The following is a 20395-nucleotide window of genomic DNA, read 5'->3' as shown; positions in this document are numbered from 1 at the left end:
GAGACCTTCTCACCCGTAGCGATGCTTAAGTCTGTCCGAATCATGTTAGCAATTACCGCATTTTATGATTATGAAATTTGGCAAATGGATGTCAAAACTGCATTCCTGAATGGATTTCTGGAAGAAGAGTTGTATATGATGCAACCAGAAGGTTTTGTCGATCCAAAGGGAGCTAACAAAGTGTGCAAGCTCCAGCGATCCATTTATGGACTGGTGCAAGCCTCTTAGAGTTGGAATAAACGTTTTGATAGTGTGATCAAAGCATATGGTTTTATACAGACTTTTGGAGAAGCCTGTATTTACAAGAAAGTGAGTGGGAGCTCTGTAGCATTTCTGATATTATATGTGGATGACATATTGTTGATTGGAAATGATATGGAATTTCTGGATAGCATAAAAGGATACTTGAATAAGAGTTTTTCAATGAAAGACCTCGGTGAAGCTACTTATATATTGGGCATCAAGATCTATAGAGATAGATCGAGACGCTTAATTGGACTTTCACATAGCACATTCCTTGACAAAGTTTTGAAGAAGTTCAAAATGGATCAAGCAAAGAAAGGGTTCTTGCCTGTGTTACAAGGTGTGAAATTAAGTAAGACTCAATGCTCGACCACTGCAGAAGATAGAGACAAAATAAAAGATGTTCCCTATGCTTCAGCCATAGGCTCTATCATGTATGCAATGATGTGAACCAGACCTGATGTGTGCCTTGCTATTAGTTTAGCAGGGAGGTACCAAAGTAATCCAGGAGTGGATCACTGAACAGTGGTCAAGAACATCCTGAAATACCTAAAAAGGACGAAGGATATGTTTCTCATTTATGGAGGTGACAAAAAGCTCGTCGTAAATGGTTACGTCGATGCAAGCTTTGGCACTGATCCAAACAATTATCAATCACAAACCGGATACGTGTTTTTATTAAACGGTGGAGCTATCAGTTGGTGCAATTCTAAACAAAGCGTCGTAGCGGGATCTACATGTGAAGCGGAGTACATAGCTGCTTCAGAAGCAGCAAATAAAGGAGTCTGGATGAAGGAGTTCATATCCGATCTAGGTGTCATACCTAGTGCATTGGGTCCAATGAAAATCTTTTGTGACAATACTGGTGCTATTGCTTTGGCAAAGGAATCCAGATTTCACAAGAAAACCAAGCACATCAAAAGACGCTTCAACTCCAGGTGGGAGATATAGAGATTTGCAAGATACATACGGATCTGAATGTTGCAGACCCATTGACTAAGCCTCTTCCATGAGCAAAACATGATCAGCACCAAGGCTCCATGGGTGTTAGAATCATTACTGTGTAATCTAGATTATTGACTCCAGTGCAAGTGGGAGACTAAAGGAAATATGCCCTAGAGGCAATAATAAAGTTATTATTTATTTCCTTATATCATGATAAATGTTTATTATTCATGCTATAATTGTATTAACCGGAAACATGATACATGTGTGAATACATAGACAAACAAAGTGTCACTAGTATGCCTCTACTTGACTAGCTCGTTGATCAAAGATGGTTATGTTTCCTAGCCATAGACAAAGAGTTGTCATTTGATTAACGGGATCACATCATTAGGAGAATGATGTGATTGACTTGACCCATTCCGTTAGCTTAGCACTTGATCGTTTAGTTTGTTGCTATTGCTTTCTTCATGACTTATACATATTCCTATGACTATGAGATTATGCAACTCCCGTTTACCGGAGGAACACTTTGTGTGCTACCAAACGTAACAACATAACTGGGTGATTATAAAGGTTCTCTACAGGTGTCTCCGAAGGTACTTGTTGGGTTGGCGTATTTCGAGATTAGGATTTGTCACACCGATTGTCGGAGAGGTATCTCTGGGCCCACTCGGTAATACACATCACTTAAGCCTTGCAGGAATTGCAACTAATGAGTTAGTTGCGGGATGATGTGTTACAGAACGAGTAAAGAGACTTGCCGGTAATGAGATTGGACTAGGTATTGAGATACTGACGATCGAATCTTGGGCAAGTAACATACCGATGACAAAAGGAACAACGTATGTTGTTATGCGGTTTGACCGATAAAGATCTTTGTAGAATATGTAGGAGCCAATATGAACATCTAGGTTCCGCTATTGGTTATTGACTAGAGACGTGTCTCGATCATGTCTACATAGTTCTCAAACCCGTAGGGTCCGCACGCTTAAAGTTTGATGACGGTTATATTATGAGTTTATGGTTTTTGATGTACCGAAGGTAGTTCGGAGTCCCAGATATGATCACAGACATGACGAGGAGTCTCGAAATGGTCGAGACATAAAGATCAATATATTGGACGACTATGTTCGGACACCAGAATGGTTTCGGGGAGTTTCGGGCATATACCGGAGTACCGGGGGGTTACCGGAACCCCCCGGGGAGACTAATGGGCCTATTGGGCCCTAATGGAGAAGAGGAGGGGCGGCCAAAGGGCAGCCGCGCGCCCCCTCCCCACCCAGTCCGAATTGGACAAGGAGGGGGGCGGCGCCCCCCTTTCCTTTCCCCCCTCTCTCTCTCTCTCCTTCCATCTCCTCTCCTACTCCCACATGGAAAGGGGGAGTCCTACTCCCGGTGGGAGTAGGACTCCTCATGGGGCACGCCTAGGGTGGCCGGCCCCCTCCTCCTCCTCCTCCACTCCTTTATATACGGGGAGTGAGGCACCCCTTGGAGACACAACAATTGATCTCTTGGATCTTTTAGCCATGTGCGGTGCCTCTCTCCACCATAGTCCACCTCGATAATATCGTAGCGGTGCTTAGGCGAAGCCCTGCGATGGTAGAACATCAACATCGTCTTTATGCTGTCGTGCTGACGGAACTCTCCCTCAAATCTCGGCTGGATCGGAGTTCGAGGGACGTCATCGAGTTGAACATGTGCAGAACTCGGAGGTGCCGTGCGTTCGGTACTTGAACGGTCGGATCGTGAAGACGTACGACTACATCAACCGCGTTGTGCTAACGCTTCCGCTTTCGGTCTACGAGGGTACGTGGACACACTCTCCCCTCTCGTTGCTATGCATCACCATGATCTTGCGTGTGCATAGGAATTTTTTTGAAATTACTACGTTCCCCAACACCCCGACCGCTGGGTATCACCGACGACGCCGAGCAGACGCCGCTGCCGCGCTCCGGGCATGGCGAGAGCTCGGTGGCATGTATATGTCATCGCTGGACTCCGGAGACTCGCTGGGCTTGGGGGATTCGCTCGATTCCGGGGAGCCGTCGCTGCTGCTGGAGGAGCTGCCGGCGAGTCCGGAGGTGAGCTCAACACCCGTGGCCACACCGGGCGGGCTGCTCCCCCCCAGGGAAACACTCCAGGCGCCGGCCGTCCTTATCGAAGACCTTGAAGAACAATGTGGAGGCGCCATCGTACTCAAAATGGATGGCGAGGGCCCCTTCTGGACGGCAGGCGCGGGTGACCTCGCCCCATCCTCGGGTCATGAAGATGCCACCTGGGGGAACAACCTCGACCTCCGCCCCCGTGGCCAGGCTGTAGCACCCAGCATGCTGCAGCCACAACTCGAACGGCCCCCTCGGCGGCATCTCCTCAGTGAAGAACCCGGTGAACCGGATCCACATGCGCGGCGGCATTGCCGCCCATATCATGAACTCGCGCGAGGAGCCCTCGGCGTGAGTTCGCGGGCCGGCCAGCCGCGCAACCCCGGCCTGTCCACCGCGATCCCGAACCGCGCGGCGCTGGGCACTGCCACCTGGCCCAGGGCCCTGCGCACGGGCGTACAAGGGGAGCGGGAAGCCAGACGGAGGCCACTCGTACCAAGGCCGCGTCACTGCCTGTCCTTCGTCGGCATCACGAGGGTGGCTGAACCTCTTCTTCGGCGGAAGTGGTTCAGGCTCCTCCCGAGGGGCCTTTCCCTTCTCCACCGCAGAGAATCTCCTGATCAGCGCCATGGGTGCTATGGTAAGACGGAGAAGAAGAAGGAGCGGGCAGCGAGAAGACGGAGACGAGCGAGGGGGGCTCTGCCCCTCCTCTCATTTATAGCCGGAGGGAGGCCAACCGCCGGCCTCCATGATCCCACGCAATGATGGTTTTCTCTCTGCATGCAGCAGAGTCTCGTCAAGTCGAACGGTTGCCGAGGCCACGTGGGGAAGCAGACATACCCACGTCCCATCAATCGCCACGCGTCAACCAAGGCTGCAGGCGGTTAGGGCCCGCGGCGCTCCGCACTTGCCCCTTGGCTTCACCTCGAAGCCAAGTTCGAGCGCGTCTTGGGCCCAGGGGCTACTGTCGGCATTCTGAGAATGGGGGTACCCAGACTTGCCTGCCTGCGGCCCATGGCGTGGCTCGCCAACGGCCTGGTATGACCCAGCTTCAGCATCAACAACCCAAGACCCTCGCGAGGGGCCAAGCCTCGCGACGCGGATGACACCAAGGCCTCCGCGAGGAGCGACCTCCTCAGGTTGGCTCCCGAGGAGCGGAGATTTCTATGCGGGCTTCACCTCGTGAGGTTCGGATGATGTGAGCCATGATGACCAAGGCCAGGCGGGCGCCAGCGGGCGTAGTGTACCAGTTTCCTCTTTGGTGCTAAGAAAACAAGCGCAAACGCGGAGTCACGAGGAATCAGCCAAAGGTCTCCATTCCGGTGCAACAAGACCAAGACCGCCAGGACGGCAGGGTGGAGGTCATCACCGAGCCCACCGCAGCGTCACGCCCAGAGTCTTTTGCAGACGAAAACTATTTTTGTCAGGATAGCATGTACTAGTTGTCTCCCTTCGAATTTGGCCGTTGTGGGATCCTTCCCGCCTTCATTTTGGGAAGATGACCAATGCCACTATAAATAGGACTTAGCCACCACCATGGAGGGGAGGGGGATCGATTCGATACACACACTCACCAACTCACTCGAGTCCAAGAACACTCCTCCTTCTGAGGTTGTTCTCCCACTGTACTAGTTCATCCTCACCTCCTCGAGGCCAATCCATCACAAAGCAGGAGTAGAGTTTTGTAACACCCCAGATGTAAAACTTCCCATTTTGACAATATATCCATCTTGTTCTTCATCTATTCCAAGTGGTTTTCCTCTTGGTGGGTTTCATTTTGGGTTTGTTTTGTTTGTCTTTGCTTTATCTTGTCTTTTCATTGTCATATTTCTTTTGTCATCCATTGTTGCTCTATGGCCTCCTCATATGTTTGCATCATGTGCATATCTATGTTGTGTTGTGCTGGTCAACTTGTTTTTCCATGATTTTTTCATGCATGATATGTTGTTGCATGTTCTATGTGTGATCCATGCATCACCTCCTCTCCTTCCCTTTTCTTTTCTTTTCTTGCAAGTGCCATCTTGCCTTACTCCATAAATGTTCATCTTCTCCCTTTAAATCTGGCACCTTGCCTACATCCTCTCTGCCAATTTTCAACTCATTTGAATATGTTTTGGTTAGGTTAAAAATTGACTCAAGTTTGAATTTAATTCAAACTTGATTTAATTTTCTTCCTTTAAAAATCCCCAAAGCAATTTATTCAAATGGCCTATAATTCCAGGAGCTTGTGGCTATTTCTATTTCTGCCATATACCTCTCCTACCTCCCTGGACTTTTCTTTTTTTACAGCTGTGGATTTAATTCACAGAACTTAAGAAAAAGGGCAAATGCCTTACTTGGGCTTTTTCCCTCTCCCGCAGCCCATCAGAGCACATCAACCGCAGCCCAGTCAGCCCACGCGTACAAGAGCTTCGTCCTCCTGTACGACAGTGCATCCAGTGTGTCCACGTCGGCACTCTCGATGATTTGACGGCCGGAGTTCGCCCCTAGACCCCTATAAAGTTGTCCTCGGTGCCCTAGGGTCTCCTCTCGACCGATTCCCCCTCCTCTTCTTCCCTCTCCGCCTCCAGGTGAGTCTCCAAGCCCACGCCGTCGCCCTGCCCACCATGCTCCGGCCGAGCTCAAGCTCGAGCTCGGGGTAGCCTCTCCGACCGCGTCCGATCTCTTCTGCCGCCGTGGGGGAGTCCGCCAAGTTCCCCTACGTCTCCTTCCACGACGCACGCGGCCACAAGGCTTCTAGATCGACTTCTCCGACCTGTCTTCTTCCTCTTCTTCCCGGACAGCAGCCCCGCCAGTTTCATAGCTCCCTCTCGTCGCCTTCAGCGCGTCTCCGGCAAGCTCGTCATGTCCTAGGGTGAGCTGGGTAACGCACCGCCCTCTTCAGTCTTTTGCATGGCGTGTAGACACCCCATAGGACTCGCCCATTCCATGTCTTTGACGCGCTCTCGGTGCTCCGGCAGTCTGCATTTTTTTGTGTTGCTGATGTTGTGTAGCTGCTGTACCGCTGCCGCATGCCCATGCGTTCCCTGCTTCGGAATCTATTGTGTGCCCCGCTACGTGCAAGTCGCACCCGCGCGCATCCTCACCCACGCGCGTCATGTCTGCTTCGCCGTCGCGGCGTGCTGCTTCCTTGCTCGCTGCGCACGCCATGACCCCGAGCAAAGCTATGCTCGTGCTCGAGCGCCCAAGCGCTCTGCTGCACGTGCTCCCCTGTCGACCCCGCACGCCCGCCGGAGCTCCTCTGCTCCGTCAGTTGCCACCGTCGCCGCCGTCGTCGTCGTCTCTGGCCTCGACCTGGAGGTCATCTCCGACCTGGGATCAGCTCATCGGAGGCAGAACCCCGCATCTTTCTAGTGGCACCAAGCTAGCCCAGTGGTTGACCATGCAAGCCCGCACCGCGGAGACCCGGGTTCGATCCCCCGTGGGCGCATGTTTAAACTCTCCCTTTTTTCTTATCTTCCGCACGACTCACTGGCAGGATGACCCCACCTGTCATCCTCCCATAGCCCCATGTCCTCCTTTTCTTTTTATTCCCAGCGATTTTCCCATTTAAGGCAAGTCCCCATTTTCCATTTTGGGCAAGTCCATATCTGGACGTTTCCAAATAAGGAAAATGCCATTTCTGTCATATTCCATTTAGGGCAGTTTCTAACTTATTGCACTTGTGATGATTTTTCTACAGCAACCCCAACATATTATATATGTTTTTGGGTAGAAAAATCTCACCAATCTTGTGGTGGCATTAGTTTCTTCATTTGAGCAAGTTCATAAACATGTCATTTCACATCATGATGTTGTTTTGCCATTTTCGTGTGATTTAATTCAATCATGCCATGAGGTTGCTTTGCACATGGATAGCTTCATTTTCATGCCTACTTCATGCTAGATTTTGTTCCATGCCATGACATGCCTTGTAGTGAGTTAATCAAGCTTGTAAATATGCCATGTTGAATCTGTTTTTGTCATGTCCTGGAATTTCACTAAGTCTGAATTTGTTTATGTTTTTACTATGTTCACATGCTTGCAATTGTATTTTCTGATCCCTTTTGGCTCAAGGTCACTAAGGGACTTTTGTTAAGTGCTTTGAGTAGCTTCATGCCATGCCTTGCTTTGCCATGTTAAGTTCCTGTAGCATGTAGTTTTCATGCTCCAAAGTGTGCTACCTGATATTAAATTCCAGACTTATGTTAATTTCACTAAGTCTGAAACCTGTTATCATTTGCATTTTTGCCATGCTTGTTTGAACCTGTTAATGGATGATTTGGCCGTAGCTCAGTGTTCATCTTTTGTCAAGAATCATGACTGGATCCCTGCCATGTATTTTGTTGTCATGTTTGAGTGCTGTAGCATGCTTATCTTGATGCATTTAGATGGCTACTTGCTGATTATCGCAGACCGATGCCATATTTGTTTTGCTTGCCATTTCCAAACCGTGCATCCGATTCCGGTGATCTTTATATCGATTTCAACCGAAATCACCTCACCTTTTCAGTGGCACTCTTGGATTTCCAAGTTGAGGCCAGGTTCAATCATTCCTTGTTAAATCTTGCATATGCATCACATACCGCATCCCGCATAGCATACCATGTTTGCATCATGTTTGTTTGAGCATTGCACGTGGTTGATTGTGTTCCTTTTACTTGTTTATCTTGTTTGGGTAGAGCCGAGAGACGAGTTTGCTAATGAGGAGCCCATTGAGTTTGCTTACGAGGATCAAGTCAACTCTGACAACTTTGCAGGCAAGATGATCATACCCTCGAAATCACTTCTATCTTTGCTTGCTAGATGCTCGCTCTTTTGCTATGCCTATGCTACGATACCTACCACTTGCTTATCATGCCTTCCAAATTGCCATGTCAAACATCTAACCCACCATGTCCTAGCAAACCGTTGATTGGCTATGTTACCGCTTTGCTCAGCTCCTCTTATAGCGTTGCTAGTTGCAGGTGAAGATTGGAGATCGTTCCTTGTTGGAACATTGTTTATTATTTGGGATATCACTATATTATCTTGTTATCTTAATGCACCTATATATTTGGTAAAGGGTGGAAGGCTCGGCCTTTTGCCTAGTGTTTTGTTCCACTCTTGCCGCCCTAGTTTCCGTCATATCGGTGTTATGTTCCCGGATTTTGCGTTCCTTACGCGGTTGGGTTATAATGGGAACCCCTTGACAGTTTGCCTTGAATAAAACTCCTCCAGCAATGCTCAACCTTGGTTTTACCATTTTCCACCTAGCATGTTTTCCCTTGGGTTTCCGGAGCCCAAGGGTCATCTTTATTTAAACCCCCACCCCCCGGGCTAGTGCTCCTCTGAGTGTTGGTCCAAACTAGAGCCCTGTGCAGCGCCCCCCCGGGGAAACTCGAGGTTTGGTTTTAGTTGTATGAAGAGCTCATCTGAGTGTGCCCTGAGAACGAGATATGTGCAGCTCCTATTGGGATTTGTCGGCACATTCGGGCGGTGTTGCTGGACTTGTTTTACCATTGTCGAGGATGTCTTGTAAAACCGAGATGCCGAGCCTGATCGGAATGTCTCGGGAGAAGGAATATCCTTCGTTGACCGTGAGAGCTTGTGATGGGCTAAGTTGGGACTCCCCTGCAGGGATTTGAACTTTCGAAAGCCGTGCCCGCGGTTATGGGCAGATGGGAATTTGTTAATGTCCGGTTGTAGATAACATGAAACTTAACTTAATTAAAATGAATCAACCGCGTGTGTAACCGTGATGGTCTCTTCTCGGTGGAGTCCGGGAAGTGAACACGGTGTTGGAGTAATGTTTGATGTAGGTTGTTCTAGGATCACTTCTTGATCATAGTTCTTCGTTCGTGCTTTGCCTTCTCTTCTCGCTCTCTTTTGTGAACATGATAGCCATCATATATGCTAGCCGCTTGCTGCAGCTCCACATATTACCTTGCCTTACCTATAAGCTTAAATAGTCTTGATCGCGAGGGTGCGAGATTGCTGAGTCCCCGTGACTCACAGATTACTTCCAAACCAGATGCAGGGACCGATGATACTGTTCCAGATGATGCGCTTGAGCTCAAGTGGGAGTTAGATGAAGACTCTCACCGTTACTATGTGTCTTTCCCAGATGATCAGTAGTGGTGCCCAGTTGGGGCGATCGGGGACCGTGTCGCATGTTGGGATTGATTTTTTATTTTGGTACCATAGTCGGACCATGAGTGTATTGGATGATTGTAATGTTATTCATGTATTTGTGTGACGTGGCGAGTGTAAGCCAACTATGTACCTTCCCCCCTATTATCTATTTACATGGGTTGTTGTGAAGATTACCTTACTTGCGACATTGCTTTCAATGCGGTTATGCCTCTAAGTCGTGCTTCGACATGTAGGAGATATAGCCGCATCCAGGGCGTTACAAGTTTACACCGCAAGGTGGCCCGAACCTGGGGAAACTGTTGTGTCTTGTTTCCTTCCTGTTCGTCGAGCTAGGCCAAGAGATTGGCGAGTAGGTAGACTGGGGAGGTTGAGTTCTTCGCACCCACCCCAGAGTTCGAACCTCTCAACGGTCTGTGAAACCCGAAATCCAATAAACTAAACAACGTGCACTAATATGAGCACATCTAATGCGAGAAACCAAACAAAGTGTATAGAGGCGTTGCTACGATGCAGAGAGAAGACGTAAGAGCAACTCCAATGGAGCGACCCATTTCATCCGCCCGCGTCCGTTTGGGTCGGCGCGGACAAAAGTGGAACGCGCCGACCCAAACGGACGCACGTCCGTTTTTCGTCCGCGGGCGACCCATTTCAGGCCCATTTTGAGCCGGATTTGCGTCGGCACAGACACGAGACGGATGCGCGCACGCTCGCCCTCTTTCCTCACCGGGCCCGCTGAGCGGTGGCACATTGGATTCACACACTCGCCCGCCTGCTACGTCGCCGATGCCGCCGGCCATTTTTTCAGATTAAAATGGATATATAGATAGTTCTAGTGTACACAGATAAAATAAAAAGACCACTACTCGTCGCTTTCTGACTCCGACTCGGTAATGTCCTCCTCCGACGTTTGAAGGTAGGCGTCAGCAAGCTGCTCGTCTTCAAAGTCCCAACCCGACATTTCTTGTTGCTTCAGTTTCAATTGAGCTGCCTGCTTCCGCGAACGCTTGTCCTCCCGATAGGCAGCTCGCTCCCTCCTCCTCGCGTCCCTCTCCGATCTCAATTGCTTATAGAACTGGCGCTCGTCGACGATATCCTGCGGGTAGCCTCCTCGCCACAGCACCAAGGCTTCCACGTCCTTCTCTGCGATGGCGAGGCGACGCTGCCGCCTCCGATGGACACGGCGATCCTTGTCGGTGAAAAGCCGCGGGAGAGGCGCCAGATCCTGCGCCCGCTGACTCGACACGTTGGGAAAATTCATATCCCGACGAGGCCTCAGGAGGCGCCACGCCGCCGCGTCGTGCGCGCGGGCCGCCTCCTCTGCGGTGTCGAAGGTGCCGAGGACGAGACGTTTCTCGCGAAATCAGATCTCGGCGGAGAAGGCGCCGGAGCGGCGCTCGCAGACTCCGCAAAAATCCGAAGCGCGTAGGCGGCGGATCGACATGGTGGCGCAGAGGCGGCGAGAGTGGGCGGCCGACAGAGTGTGGAGGGAGCGCCTTCTTTGCCTTCTTTTATAGCGAGCGCCGGCCGCGGCGCGCGCGCGAACCTTTCCCGCGCGCTGGAGCGCCAAAACCAGCGCGCGCGAACCTTTCCCGCGTGCTGGAGCGTCAAAATCAAGACGACGGCACGATGTTAAACGCGTGCGGTCATAAAAATGGGTCGGCCCGTTGGGCGCATTGCCAACTCAAAACTAAAAAAGGGCGGACGGCGGACGAACGACCGACTCAAACGGATAAAAAACAAACAAAATCGCCGTCCGTTTGAATCGGCCCGCTGGAGTTGCTCTAAATAATCAATCAACATACATATGCTCAATCAGACCCGATTGAACGAGTATGCAGATGGGAAAAAACTATAGTACTGTGCAGGTAACCAGACGCATCCGTAGTGACCGCGGTCCGAAATATCTTCTCAGATTCCTCAATGCGGCCCCACGCATCAGTTGGATCTTCACTCCGTCCCAGGCATGCCTCCGTCCCACCCCTCCCGTGGCGGATCCTGTCTTGTCCCAACAACTGACAGGCCACCTTCCACCTTAGCACTATGACACGCGGACCCATGCCATCGCAGACCCACCTGACTGTGACTCCACCACCGGGACGCAAGGAAATTGTTTCCGGACCCGACTCCGACTCGCTCGCTCGTCGTCGACTCGTCGTCTTCCCTTTCCGTCCCTCACCCCAAGCTCCGTCGCAGTTCCGCATCGCCTCCCTCGCCCCAGATCAAAACCCTAACCCTAGGAGCACTTACGGCCTCGCCGTCGACTGGCGCGCGTCCCCGGCGACCCTGCTCGGGATCTCCTTGGAGAGGGGAGGAAGGGGGGAGGCGATGGGCGGCGCGATCTCCGTCGGCGCAGCGGCGACGGGGGAGTACCCGGTGGTTCTCAACGTGTACGACCTCACGCCTCTAAACAACTACGTCCACTGGTGCGGCCTCGGCATCTTCCACTCCGCCGTCGAAGGTGAGCGCGGCAGCTCAACCGGGTCCCGGCGGATTCTGTGAAATTTGGGTTTACGAAATTGATTTAGTTGGGGCAGGGAGTATGGGACCCGCCTTTTCGTTTTCTCGGGTTGATATTTTGATACGATATTTTTTGAGTTCGTTCTTTGATTTTATAGAAAGGTGAGTCCGCTTTGGGAGCTGTTGTTAGTTTTGCTAGCTATTAGATCTTGATTTCCTTTTAAATAATTATACGAATTGACAATGGCAGGGAATTTAGGGGTGCTGAGATTTGTCTTACACATAGTTGAAGAACCAGATTCAGATTACTGCCATGGAAAAGCCCGACGTCTTCTTGTAGGGCCTATGTAGTTATTCATTTTGAATATCCTGATGTGTAATAGTACTTGGTTGTGCAACTTCCCACTTAGGAATTAGGATAATATTCAAGATTGAGATAGGACAAAACGGCATGGTAATCGTTGCTTTGAAGTAGAAAATATCACCTGGCATCTTTTCGACCATCTTCTGTTCATTTAATTCAGCTGGGGAATAATCTGTTTTGTTACACATTTACTATGATTTTTAGTACGATCAGTCCTTTTAGGATATCTATTCATAACATAAAAAGGTGTGTCTTTGGTGGCTGCATGCTAGTACGCTAATAGTGTCTACTTAGGCTTGGGGTTCTGTGGGACCTCCTTAGTGTTTGTTGACTCAATATATAGGTTTTTAATGTGTTGGAGTCCTCTCTTGAAATTGTCTTTCTTAAGTTATGAGAAATTAAATGGAAACCATAGGAGCACTAATTTGCACACATTGCATTTTGAGTCTTGAAAACCTTCGTCACCATTTTCCTTTTACATTAGTAAATTCTCTTAAACCATGCCTTGTAGTTATTGTTTCCATTGTTGCTGAAACTTTTCAATCGACAACTTTATTGTAGTCTTTTATACCTGACCCTGGTTTGTGTCGGATGCCTTATTTCAGAATTATTGGGCTAACCCCAGGTGGTATATTTTCCTTCAGAAAGAGCATTTTTTGACATATTTAGACTACTACATTCTCTAGTTATTATTACTATGAAGAAAACAGTTGAAATTTACTGTATGACCTGTATATGTACTTATTGCTGGCACTGTCATTTCTATGTTAGTTAATTGTTCTGGTAAGTTTCTCGATTGTCCTCAAAAGGTTTGGTTTTTGCTAAACCCGAGTTCTTAAAAGGATACCAGTTGATTATTCATATATTTTATCGTTTTATCACCTTTGTTAGTGAATACTACCTCTAGCCTAGTTTGTATATTGCTTGATAATTTGTTTATTCAAATACTTGTTGTTTTCTATCTCTAGGCAATTTCTTCGTAAATAGTGCTAGATGTGTAACTCATATGTTGATCTCATCATTCTCCTGTATATCAAAGTCAGAGCTGCTTGTATATTTAATTTAGGCAGTAATGTTGATCTATTAGGAAGTAAAATGCATAGTAATATGACTTTAATCTCACAAAAGCCAAATTGCTTTGAACATCCTTCTATGATGATGAGTTTTTGGTGTAGAAGGCAATTCATTTTGTCATAAGGTGTGTTGGTTTATGCCGCAAACTTATCCTATAAAATATTGGTCATGCCAAATGGTATTGTTTGCCTGCTTGGTTTGTTGCCAAGATTTTGGTTATCTATGGGTCCTTCAATGCTTCCTTCACAAATTGTTCCCAAAATGTTGGCCAACAGGTTGGAGGGTTCCTTCACCAAATTGTTGGCAATCAATTTTTGGCAGAGCACACATGGATATAAACCAAATGTACCTTGCAACCCAGCTTTGCGTATGACATTTGTTGGTACTCATGGATGATCACAAATTCAAAGAACAAAAGCTGGACCCACTCTTGTAGAAAAAGCATAGTTCTAGTATCGTATGTGAAATTATTTCCTTGTTAATTAGTATGCAAATAATGATTTCCATCCAACTCTACAGAATGTTTACGATTAATCTTATTCTGCCTGGAACAGTCCATGGATCGGAGTACAGTTTTGGAGCTCATGACCTTCCAACAAGTGGTGTTTTTGAGGTTGAACCAAAGAGCTGTCCAGGCTTCTTGTACAGATCTTCAATTTTCATAGGCCTTACAAGTCTACATCCCTTGGAATTTCGAGATTTCATTCAGAGAATGGCCTCGGAGTATCATGGGGATACATACCACCTCATTTCTAAGAATTGTAACCACTTCACGGATGATCTCAGCACCAGATTGACAGGAAAGCCAATTCCTGGTTGGGTTAACCGACTTGCTAAGCTAGGTAATAAGTCTGTACTCCTTATACATTTATTTGTTGCAACTTTCTAATGATTTTTTTGCTGGTAAGGAGTATATTAGCAGTATGCCGAAATTGTGTATGTCATGTCCTTATCACCACTTGCTCCTAGCAGATCTTGAGTTTTAGGTAAGTTAGGAATGTAGGGAAATGAATACCATGGGCAAGAGAGGGCCGGTTTCATATAAGGGTGTAAGGAAACAGCTGGAGTAGTATGCGATATCTTGCAAGGATGGGGGGAATTGCAGGCGCGGGGAGAGTCGATATCTTGCAAGGATGGAGAAAATTTTGCAGGGATGAGGAGAGTAAGCGTGGCGCTGTCTCAGTGCTCACTGCTCAGGTCTAGGAGGAATATAGATTATGCATACAAAAGAGAGATGGCCGCATGCTACTTTGATTAAGTTTAGCAGCAGTAGGTCCGTCCGTTAGCGCTTTTATAGTTGAGTTAGTTGCCTTATCATCTAAGAGATACTTTACTAAGTACACGTGATTTAAGTTATATTTTATCTTTTCTTTAGTTGGCTTAGTGCTAGAAGCGCCTTTTCGATAAGGTTGCATTCTCTTCCTTTTGACTTAAGCAAAGAATGAGTAAAGTTGTGTAAGTCCCTCGTTTTCTCAGCCAAGTTGATTCCCTTCCTCTAGAAACAATGCTCTTAGTACCAATTCTATGTAAGGTGTTTATCCTATTGTGAACTAAGGTTCATAACAATTGGTACCTGAGGCAGTTACCATGGCTCCAGATTCCGGGTAAACCATCGTCGAAGTCATAGCTGCACATGAACTATGATTAGCATCAGGCCCTGATTGGAAGCCTTGTAAATTTGTACGCCCGGAAATATCATACAGGTGTATTTTACTGTCCCACCCAAGAAACCAATATATTACAGACGGTTGGAAATCAGCGTTTGGATACAGGTCTGACGGAGGAGCTCCTCGAGCAGGCCATTCATCACCACTGTCATAGCCACAACTCTCGGCTTAGATCCCCGTTGCTGCCGCCCTAGTAGCACGCCGTTGCACACCTCCGCCTCTAGCATGCTGCACGCATCCGCATCCCCCATGCTCCTTCCTCTCTAATTTCTTCTCCTCCCCCCACCGCCACATACCTCCTCGAGCTGATCTCATGATGGATGTGGGCTGCTCTAGTGCAAGCACATGGCCTCTTGCCGGATGCCCACGTGGAGTTCGTTGGCCTTGCTGCCCTGTCGCCGCCTCCATCGAGTCAGGTTGGGAGCAGGTCCATTGCAAGCGTCGTGCAACTCATCCGCCTTGCTTCGGCCGGCGGGAGCTCCAGCCGAGCACCACCAAGCAGCATGGCGATGCCCGCAACGAGGACCCATGAGAGCCAAACGCCATGCTGATCCCGTGGTCGTGTGGTTGATACTTCATTGTGTCTCGTGTGGCTCTAGCGTTCGTTCGGCGGCTCGACAGATAGAGACTTAGAGAGAGGAACACCTGGGAGAAAGGAATACAGTGGAAGAAAACGACGGGTAAACCAGTGTTTCCAACCGGTGTAATACAGGCCAAAAAAGATCAACCAATCGCCCAACCGAAGGCCACCTATTTTTTCTATAGGTGTATATTTTACAGGGGATTTTGGGGCTGGAAAACAACGATCCAATCACGGCCTCATGGAAGAAGGGGTAGTGTTATGGTGCAAGATGGAGGCAGTGTGCCAAATAGCGTTAGCTTTTAAAGATAATTGGCGCTAGAGAAAGCATAGCTGGTTGTCCAGAGGTGGCTCGGCTTAGGATGGATACACATCAACTCGTTTTCTTTCCTTGATTCTGAAGGATGTGCCTCCGAGAACGATATTGGATAGCTGAGCTAAACTACTTAAGAAATAACGAAATAAACTCTCTCTCTCTCTCTCTCTCTCTCATAGCGAGATGGATAACTTGGCTACTCCTAAGAAACTAATCGCAACTACCCTAATTGTCTGTGTGTTGCAATGGGTGCACATATATTCTAGTGATTCAACACCAATCGCGAGTGCCTCAACAGAGACGTCGCTAGTGTTTTGTTTCCTATGGCATGTCCCACATCGACGTCGTCGGGTTGGATCGTGTGGCATAATGTGAAGATAATGGCAAGGGAATGAGAGATTTTAGGAGGAAGCTACCAAAATGATACTAACCATAAATCAAGGCAATTACTTGAGGTATTTAACTGCACTATGCTTGTTGTAGTCTAAAGTGGAAAAGAACGATACTCTCCATAATTAACGTGATCCCGCCCATCCATTGCTCAATGATACTTTCCATAAATTAATGCTTGTTTTTTGTTTCGAGGACATGAGTAGGACAAGGAAAGGAAAGTATCAATTTGGTTTAGATTATTCCAAGTTACTATGTTGGTTTTTGTTTTGTGGGGCATCGGTTTAGATTACCAAAAAAAATCTACAGGAAACCAAGCGGGGTGTGGGCGTGAATAGGAAAAAACCAACATAGGGGGGCGGTGGGAGGAGCTGAGGAGAACGTACCAACTCCCCTTTAATAGTAGAGATTCGAAGATGGTATCCTCTATTTGGATAACTGCAGGCATATGGGGAACTGCATAACATCTCACCCTCCTCGATATGCAGCTCCTCCTCGATCTCTTTCAGCTGATTCTTCCGAAACATGTTTCGAAGACAATGTCTTGGTAGCTTCTCGTACACTTGTGCTATCATAGTTATCCTTGCCTCACATGGAAATAGAAGTCCATACACACATGTATAGTGGTCAATGCCATGTATGCACATATTCTTGTGTATCAAGTGCCTAGTCAAACCAAACACTTAAACAAACCAACTCAGGTTTTGTTCCCAGCCCACCTGGCCTAGTTGCATGTGAAGGCCCAAGTAGGGCTTGACTGTGTCCTGCCTGGGAGCACCTGGTTTTCTCACTGCCTCCTTCGGTTCAGCCACCGCAAACCATGTTGCACCTGGACTGCTCCGCCTCGTGCGGAGGGCCAGGACATTAAGACACCAACCAAGCCCTCTCCATGGCTAAGTCGCACCACCGTGCTGTTGTCTTTCCGCAGTGCCACAAGGAGCATCACACCTCCCAGTTGAACTGTGTGGCCGTTGTGCAACATAGCACCAGCCCTCGGTGAGAATGGCAAGTTGGCAACTGCCATGTCTGGGTACCTTGTGGCTGTAGCTTGCGCTGCCAGTTTGCCCAGCTGTGCTGCTGTAGCTGGACTTAGCATCGGTCGCCGCTTGCTGTAGCCTAACTGCCCCAACTGCCGCTGCAGGAGACGATGTAGTTGCTCGTGTGGTGACTGGGGGCACTGGGGCAACCCCATCTTCGAAGATGCAGCCATCAGAACTATCACCGATGCAATAATCTGCATTTCCGCATTTGTACATGGCTGCTCCATGACTGGCGTGTTTACCACCATTAACGTCATTGCGAACTATCCGCCTCTTCTACTGTGTATTGTTGATGCCACCCACGCCACACTTGGAGAAGGCACCAGTACCGCCCTTATGAGATGTGATGCCTTCGCCGCCAGGGCATATGCTGCTGTGCTGTGGTCCACCATCATTGTTGACTGCACAGGCTTGCCTCTGAGAGGGTTCTCACGTTAGTGTTGCATTAATCTCTTTCAATGCTGTTGATCTTGTTGAAAAGTGGCCCCTTTTTATACTCAAAAGCCGTTGCCTTTCCTACTCGAAAATGGCTTGCTCCAATTATTAAATAGGGCGGAGTTGTCCTTTCTTACTCGATAGCCTTTGTGCTTCCCCTATTTAATAAGTTCACGCAGTAGGATTGCAAACACCTCTGCTAACTGTTGGACCATAAACTACTCTTAGAAATGCTTAAAATAATCTCTTCATTTGTTGCTTGATTGATACGCGGTACATGCTCCCCCTTGTATAGGGAGATGGATAACTTGGTTCCGAAGAAACTAATCATAACTTCACTAACAAATGGGATCCTATCCCTTATTTGAAGATATTTTCCTCTGATTTGATAACTAGGGGAGATAACACCCTCTCTTCTAACAAATTCTGGAGATAAATGGAACTTAACCAAGTGAAAATAGGATGCAATATAATCAAACCGTTATTGTAACTAAATAACTCATCTCTTAAGTGATGGAAGTACAGTTGTCACTATAATACCTTGTGTTACCATTCCGGCACCGCACGACATATGGTGACATCAGTAGGCATAGATCTTGAATTGACTGGTGCTGCTACCCGTAAGCTCTAATTAATCATGCCAATATCGTTCATGATGAGGAATACCTACAAGTGGAACTGGCAAATGAAACACAAAGTCATCACTATCCAGAGGTTTCTATGCCTTATGGCAAAACATATTCATCATTTGTTCTGTTTCAAAGTGTATTAGTACATCTTAAAATAAAATTGATTATTTTTCATTCTTAGTATATCATGAAAGATAATATCAAATTACTTTCAGGTGCGTTTTGCAACTGCCTTCTACCAGAAAGTATGCGGTTGGAGTCAACTGAGACAAAGAACCTCACGGACTACCATTTCTCTGGTAGATATCCATGTTCCTTTAAATTGATCGTACTATTCCAATGGGTACTCATATTTATTTTTATCTATCAATGCCTTTGACTAGATGATTCCAACTTAACCATCAATGACAACTTTGACGATGACGACATTGAAGACAAACACTTGCTTTCAGAATCTTCTGTCAGTGAAAATGCAATTGTAAAGGAAGTCCACAGGTGAAAGTTGCCGAAGCCATGCAGAATAGTTCAGTGTGCAGTTTATCATTCATTTTGTACATTGTAATTTCTGTATTCCGAAATGTAACATGCCCATTCTATTGTATTTAAGTATTGTACATACATTCAATGTTGGGTTCAGTGTGATGGTTTCTTCTCTTCATTCCTCGTACAATACCGTAATACCATACTGCCCTCCCTAGCTATACTGAGATTCAGAGCCAGTGTGTAATCTTATTTCATTTTCGTTTGTACAAATGCAAGTCAAGCAAGGAGGCATGGTTCCTGAAAACTGCTATGTTACTATCAACGATCAACGTGGTTCTTTTTTCCTCCTTTTCTGGGTCCTGGTATGTTAAGTTTTCACATTGACTTGTCTTTAGTTGTTTCTTGTCCGAAGTAGTTGAGCTGCTACATATGGTTGGCCAAATTGCACCTATGTTTCTAACAGGATGCTCACAGGAGGGTGAATCTGCGCACCTAGAACACGACATTTCTCCATTCCAGCTCAATCACCGTAATGCGTGTTGTATTATTACTGTCTGGAGTTCTGGACCTAAGAACTGTCCATTTTGGTTTATGCAAAAAATCCTCTGGTGAAGGGTTTAAAAATATACAACCATGAACATGCACGGATTGTCAAACGCCAACCTTACTTAGCTGAAATCTCAAACGTTGCTTGGTAGATACGTACTTTAGTCACAGACGTGTCTCCTGCCTGAAGACTTCAATACAGCCTTGTACAAAGATATTCTGCTAAGAAACACAACAAAGTGGCACCTAGCTGGTTAAATTCTAATAGCATATGAACATACTTAGAGCAAATATAACCGCAGCAGCGCACAATAGGCGATGGCTTTCTAATTTGGAGACTAAAAAAATCTACATTTTTTTAACACAAAACAATCGCAGATGCCTACATACTCACTTTTATGAACGCATGCACACCCTACCTCTATGAGCACCTCTGAGTTACCGAGTCGACAGGAATTTCTCCTTCCGTTGAACGAACATCGCCGGAAAAACTGAAATAATTTCAGGAAAATGCGAGCACCAGTGTCAAGTCTAGAACTTGAATCCTGATGGGTTGGTTTCACTACAAGGAACCTAACCATCTGAGCTATGCTCGATTCGCAAGTCTACATGTTGATATATTGAAAGAGAAACGTCAGCAAAACCATGAAGCAAATACAATACAATAGGAACAAAGTTTAAAAACGTTTTATTGTATACTGTAAAACAACAACAGTTGTTCAATTTTTGAAAAGTGGAAGACCCAAGTCTCTGCATCGGTTAATACATGCAACTACCTTTATTACTTTCCCGCAAAAAAAACCTACCTTTATTACTACTAGGTTTTCAACCTTCATCAGAAAGAGCCAAAACGTCAGAGCTCAGCCACATGAAAAAAGAACTACATGTCTGATTCATGCAGTCATTTCATATTTGCGCAAACTAATAATGATCTTGCGCATATAATGAGATAAAACTTATGTAGGTAATAGGCCATACACCACATTCACCTTTTTTTTGAAAGATCC

At 47.1% G+C, this 20395-nt stretch overlaps 1 protein-coding gene across 1 annotated transcript; it reads left to right on the top strand.

Moving 5' to 3' along the window:
• The first annotated feature begins 11406 nt into the window (after positions 1–11406).
• On the top strand, positions 11407–19017 carry LOC125520293 (deSI-like protein sdu1). The gene is made up of 4 exons (XM_048685179.2): positions 11407–11865; positions 13857–14144; positions 18575–18658; positions 18743–19017. The coding sequence occupies exons 1-4, from the start codon at positions 11448–11450 to the stop codon at positions 18856–18858; spliced, it is 906 nt and encodes a 301-aa protein (XP_048541136.1). The 5' UTR covers positions 11407–11447; the 3' UTR covers positions 18859–19017.
• Positions 19018–20395: the final 1378 nt, after the last annotated feature.

The sequence above is a fragment of the Triticum urartu genome, chromosome 7A (assembly GCF_056163025.1).
Source record: "Triticum urartu cultivar PI428250 chromosome 7A, HENAU_Tu73, whole genome shotgun sequence".
NCBI classification, from domain to species: Eukaryota; Viridiplantae; Streptophyta; class Magnoliopsida; order Poales; family Poaceae; genus Triticum; species Triticum urartu.
The sequence above is the reverse complement of the archived record's forward strand: the minus strand, read 5'-3'. Positions and strand labels throughout refer to the sequence as shown.